The following is a 5395-nucleotide window of genomic DNA, read 5'->3' on the forward strand; positions in this document are numbered from 1 at the left end:
TGTGGTAATGCCAGTTATGTAGGCACTAGTTGAAACTAGATTTAGGTAAACATATGTTTAAATGCAATACATTACATGTGTATTTTGACAATGGTGGATATGCCGTCGAAACGACGTTGAAACGACGTGAATTGATGCCGTCGAAGAGCCGTTGAAATGACGTTGGTCATGGGACCGACTTTCATTTCAGCACCTCTGGTAGACGTCGTATCAACCTGCCTGACCGACGTTGATTAGACGTCAAATAGACGTCACGTAGAGACGTGGAAAAGTCGTCTATACGACGTATTAATGACATAGTAGCCTGCTCTGTGAGCCGTTGATATGTCGTCGAAACGACGTTGAAACGACGTGAATTGATGCCGTCGAAGAGCCGTCGAAATCCGACGTCAGAAAAACTTTCATTTCAGCACCTCTGGTAGACGTCGAATCGACCTGCCTGACCGACGTCGATTAGACGTCAAATAGACGTCAAAATGTTTGCTGGGTAAATCTACAAGTTTTTCGCCTCCTTTATTTGGATGTTTAAACATTACAGTTACAACAAACAATTCAACAAAGCTTTATGTCTCGGAATCAAAGTAAAGTACACACTACCTCCATTTAGAAATGCTTTTGCCGTTTGAATTTCGAAATGTGCCACTATGAAATGATGGGAAATTAAATTACGTTTCCTTAATTTAAGTACAATACAGGTTGAATTCAACAAACATTACAAATAAATACATGACACGTAGTTATATGCAATACGATAATCAAAGATTTTTATTCTAAAATTATATTTGTTCAGCTCTTTTTGAGCCGAGTCTGTTACTTTTTGGGGATAACAAAAATAAATCCTTTCACAGGGTAGCCTACACTTAAAAATGTCTTAGTCAGTTGGTACAAATTAAAGGAAGACGGCACGTCGCTCTTGCCAGTATTACAAAAGGATCTGCCCGTCTTGGAATAGCCGTTTCTCATGGATCCGGTCTGGGGAACTTTGTGCTGAAAGATAGACGAGTTCCACATTACCTTCCTTTTTTATCGTAATCCAATTCATCCAATTAAAACTACATATCCCCTACCTCACAACGCTCTACGACTAGCCCTAAAAAACATCAATTCAAAGACCTAAACAAGGAAGGACGGAGCAAGAATGACATATACAGCATTAAACTCACCGTGTTAAAGTCCCCCGGGCTCCGACCCTCGACACCCGTCTCCGGGTTTCTGACAACAAAAATACAACCTTGGTTACCTATACGCAGTACCAATATGACCCCGTTAATACACATTTGAGTCAGACTCTCACCTTTGGATCCATTTCATCTCACGGGAGTGGAGATTAAACAAGGATTTGTGTGAAAACAACTCATTTTAGCTCCACTCTGAGGCTCACCGAACTCGTCCTGAATCAAACAAACAGGAACAGTCGATCCGCACGCGCTATAAAGGCTAAATCAATATGAAACAACGTTAAACAATGACGAGGTTACCAGTCAAACATTTCAGCCACATGGAGCTGCAGTGAAGCCTGAAGCCAATCAGCCAGTTTAACAGCTCCGCGGCTGATTGGCCGGGAGCTTCCGCAGGGTCCTAGTGCCGCCTCCTACAACAGCACCTAACGCAATAAAAAACATTTGGGGCAAAATCAACTCATATTACCAACGCTACAAAAGCACACGGACATGAACAATGTCACATCAAATTGAGCTGACTTGGATTAAATCAAACAAACGTGCGTTATTGTTGATTATGTATGATTCCAACTGCTTGTATGTAACGTCTCCCTTGATAACACCACTGATGTAATAAACGGCTGTGGCCACAGGAGGGCGTTAAGGCTCATTATCTCAATAATTTTGAATTAATATAAGATTGGTGAATTTGAATATTTTTAGCTAACGTTAGCTAATAAATGACTAGTTAATAGTATTTATTGTTTAACTCTTCGGTCAGAACGTTGTGGTCTTTACAATCTCACGATTAGCTTACAGCTAACCGGATGTGTTGTCACTGCTTTGAGCTCACAGGGCCACCGTAGTGCAGGACGCTTAGCTTACAACATTAGCCGAGGCTAACACAAGCGTTCGCTTCCCCCTCCCGCCCCAACGGCGTGGGGTTCTGTTCTTTTACTTAGTCGAGAAATTACGTTTGATATTATATATATTAATTATCGGTCAACATTCAAACGAGAACGACATTTTTTAAATCTCGGTTGTACTCGTCTTTTATTTAGAATGACTCAACAGGAAGTACTTTGTGTATGTAATCTGTCTACCTTGATAACACCGCTGATGTATTTACCGGCTGTAGCCACAAGAGGGCGTAAAAGATACATTAATTACTGAATTAACAGTGAAGGTGTATGGAGCTAGAACAGTCTCATAATTCATAAATGCACACAGAAATTCATAAATGCACAAAAAAGATTTACAAATGTATTTGGGGATTTGTATATACATGTGACTCAAAACACAAATACATTTTCAATGCACACACAAATATGTTTCATTTCATATGTAAGTAAAAAATATTCACATATAAAAAACAAGATTCATAAACATATTTCCAATGCACACACAAATCTAAAAAAATATCACAAATACATGAATGTTAAAGTATTTGCAATCGTCATCAAATACGCATTTGGGGCTTGTTACATTCATATATGAACGGTTGGACCCGTATTTACAAAGTGCTTTTAATTTGTAAACCTCCCTGCATTTGTGTGTGAAACTTTTGAGACTCCCCTGACGTGACTCTGATCCACAAATGCGTTTTTTCTAAGAGGAGGTTGTCTGTAGCCAATCAGATGTCTCCCTCCTTTACAGCCAATCACGTGAGTGCGTTGCGTTGGAGGGATATGGGTGCTAGAGCCAGAATCGACCTTATTTCTGGAGATAATTTCCCTTCTTCCTGTGCTCCCTGTCTTTATGCTGTATAGATTAGGTGTACAGTAATGAAATCATTTGGTGGTTGAGGTTAATAAAAAGGCTCTACCTGTTTGTAGAGGGTCCTCAGCTCCCTGTACTGCCACAGCGTGTTCAACACCTGAGCTGCCGCCTTCACCACCTTCATCGAGTACCTGCAACATCAACGTCACATATTAGTTACTCTTCTTTTTCAGGTGCTTCTCGATAAACATGTCAAAAAGGATCTCTATTGACAAAGAAAACTGCTTCCACGTGACGCTTCGTACCCTTTGCCTCGTCCTTTACTGATGTCCACCAGCTTCTCGATGCCCCCGCTGTCGGCCAGAGCTTTGGCGTTCTCCATGTTGCAGCTGGTGACCTCGTGCAGCGTGCAGCAGACCGACGCCACCGTTTCGTCCGACAGCAGCGACGGACTGCCGCTGGGAAGCCGGTTCACCGGATCCTGCATGGCGTATTTCCCTGCAGCAGGAGACAGAAACAAATCATCATGTTTGATATTCATTTTAGTATTCTATTGATGTACTTTTTAATGATTCTGATACATGAATGATTCTTTTGTCCACAAGGGGGCGACGTGTTCACACTTTCTAAATTGAGTCTGATTGGAAAGAATGAACTTGCTGTGTATAAATATAGAAACCTATTTTGGAACAAGCCGTTGCTGTCGCGGACTCAAGTGTGAACACACAGTTGCTTGGATCTGTGTGTGTGTGTGTGTGTGTACCTATCAGCTCCTTGTTGCGGCTGTCCAGCGCCATGTTGCGGAGGGCGGTGGCGACGGAGCAGACGACCCGGTCGTTGTCCATCCTCAGCAGCTCCACCAGGATGGGCAGACCTTTCTCTTTACGCACCGCTGCTCGGATGTAGGCTGAGAACTGGACACACATACACACACACACACACACATTTTTATTTCTTAATCCAGTTAACTTGATGTTTTCTAGTGTTTCCATCGTGGTTTTTTCTCGTGCACCTTCCAGTTTCCAGCAGAGAGGTTCTGAAGCGACCCGGCGGCGCCCTCCAGCGTGGCGGGGTTGGAGCTCTCGGCCAGCAGGTTGAGGTACGGCTTCACCGCCATCGGGTGCCACAGTAGCTCCGCACCCCTCAGAGGCTGGGAGAAACCCGGGATCGGCCCCACGCCGTCCCACTGCACCAAACACACACAGCGATGCAGATGTTGGCAAATGTGGTTTCTTCCAGGAAATGTTTGGATCATTCCTGAGTTGGTACCTTGTCGTCCGACCAGCCTCCCCGCTTCCTGCCACGCCTCCTCTTGCCCCAGCAGAGGTAGTCCAGCTCCTTGGCCGGGGAGGAGAAGCCCAGCAGGGTGTCCAGCTCCTGGTTGCCGAGCAGGCGAGAGGAGGGCATCTCCACCTCCAGCCGGTACGAGAGGTTCCTCAGGGTGCAGACGCTGTTCTCCACAATCTGAGGAGCATGAATCTCAGTTAATGCCGAGCCGATCCCACACAGTTAGTTATTACATTTTATTGTCAAGGCGACAAAACATTAGTGGAGAAGAAAACATCAAAAAATACACATCGACATTTTTACTTTACTTGCAAAGCCAAACATTATATTCAAGAAAACTTGGAATATAAAATATAAATATGCGGTCGTGGAGTGCCTGCGGTCACAGGGCAGTGTCGTGGACGCTGCCCTTGGAGCGGCCGCCTCTCCTGGCGCAAGTCGAGACACAAGCGATGGACACGGAAAGGCATCCGTCTGTCACGTGCGGTCGTGGAGTGCCTGCATTCACACGTGTGGCAGCCGCCTACCTGTGCAGCAGCCACCTCCTCGTGGCGCAAGTTTAGACACAAGCGATTGACATTCAAAGCCATCTGTCAGTCACATGCACACATGTTCATGCCTTCCTGACATCTCTCCTCCTCCCCCTGTGTCCTCCTTGCAAGCTGAAATGAGAGGAATTAGTTATAAAAAACATCTGGTGTGGCTTTAACTTGGAAAACATTTTGTAACTTGGGTGCTTGAGAGTGGACCCGCTGGTGTCTCCTGCGTCTAGTTCCCTTTTAATTGTTTTTAAGGGGCTTTTATTCCAGTATCTTAGCAGATTTTAGTTGCTTTTTAGTCTTTTTATACTCACAGCTACAATACTGTGTGTTTTTAAGGCGATCAGTGGCTATTTTATTTGCTTTTACTGGACACTAAGCCGGCGACAGCCGGCGACGTACAAGCTACCTAGCCAAGCAAGGCTAAGCTAAGCTAAATGGCTACCTCCACGTCCCCGGCTGATCATCAAAAACTAAAGAAAGCTCGCAAAAAGATTGCTGACCTGACGGATGATGTTCGCCGACTTTCCGAGGAGCTGAGGAGCAAGGACGCCCTGCTACAGCAGTCTCTGACAGTAGCTCACGAGCAGAGTGTCCGGATTTCATCGCTGTCAGCGGCCCTCCAGGACACGGTACCCTGGGATCCCACCTGTCCACGGCCATCCTTCTGCTCCACTCCCCACCTCCAGC

General features: G+C 45.1%; 1 protein-coding gene across 1 annotated transcript; it reads right to left on the reverse strand.

The window, feature by feature from the left end:
- Positions 1-1535: 1535 nt before the first annotated feature.
- LOC311010041 (plakophilin-4-like) lies at positions 1536-4490 on the reverse strand (the record flags this gene model as incomplete). The annotated part of the gene is made up of 9 exons (XM_084004520.1): positions 1536-1603; positions 1648-1652; positions 2264-2292; positions 2986-3070; positions 3185-3377; positions 3643-3793; positions 3892-4065; positions 4149-4343; positions 4470-4490. The coding sequence occupies 9 exons, from the start codon at positions 4488-4490 to the stop codon at positions 1536-1538; spliced, it is 921 nt and encodes a 306-aa protein (XP_083860646.1).
- Between the last annotated feature and the right edge of the window lie 905 nt (positions 4491-5395).

Source organism: Eutrigla gurnardus (assembly GCF_963514095.1).
Source record: "Eutrigla gurnardus genome assembly, chromosome: 24".
NCBI lineage: Eukaryota > Metazoa > Chordata > Actinopteri > Perciformes > Triglidae > Eutrigla > Eutrigla gurnardus.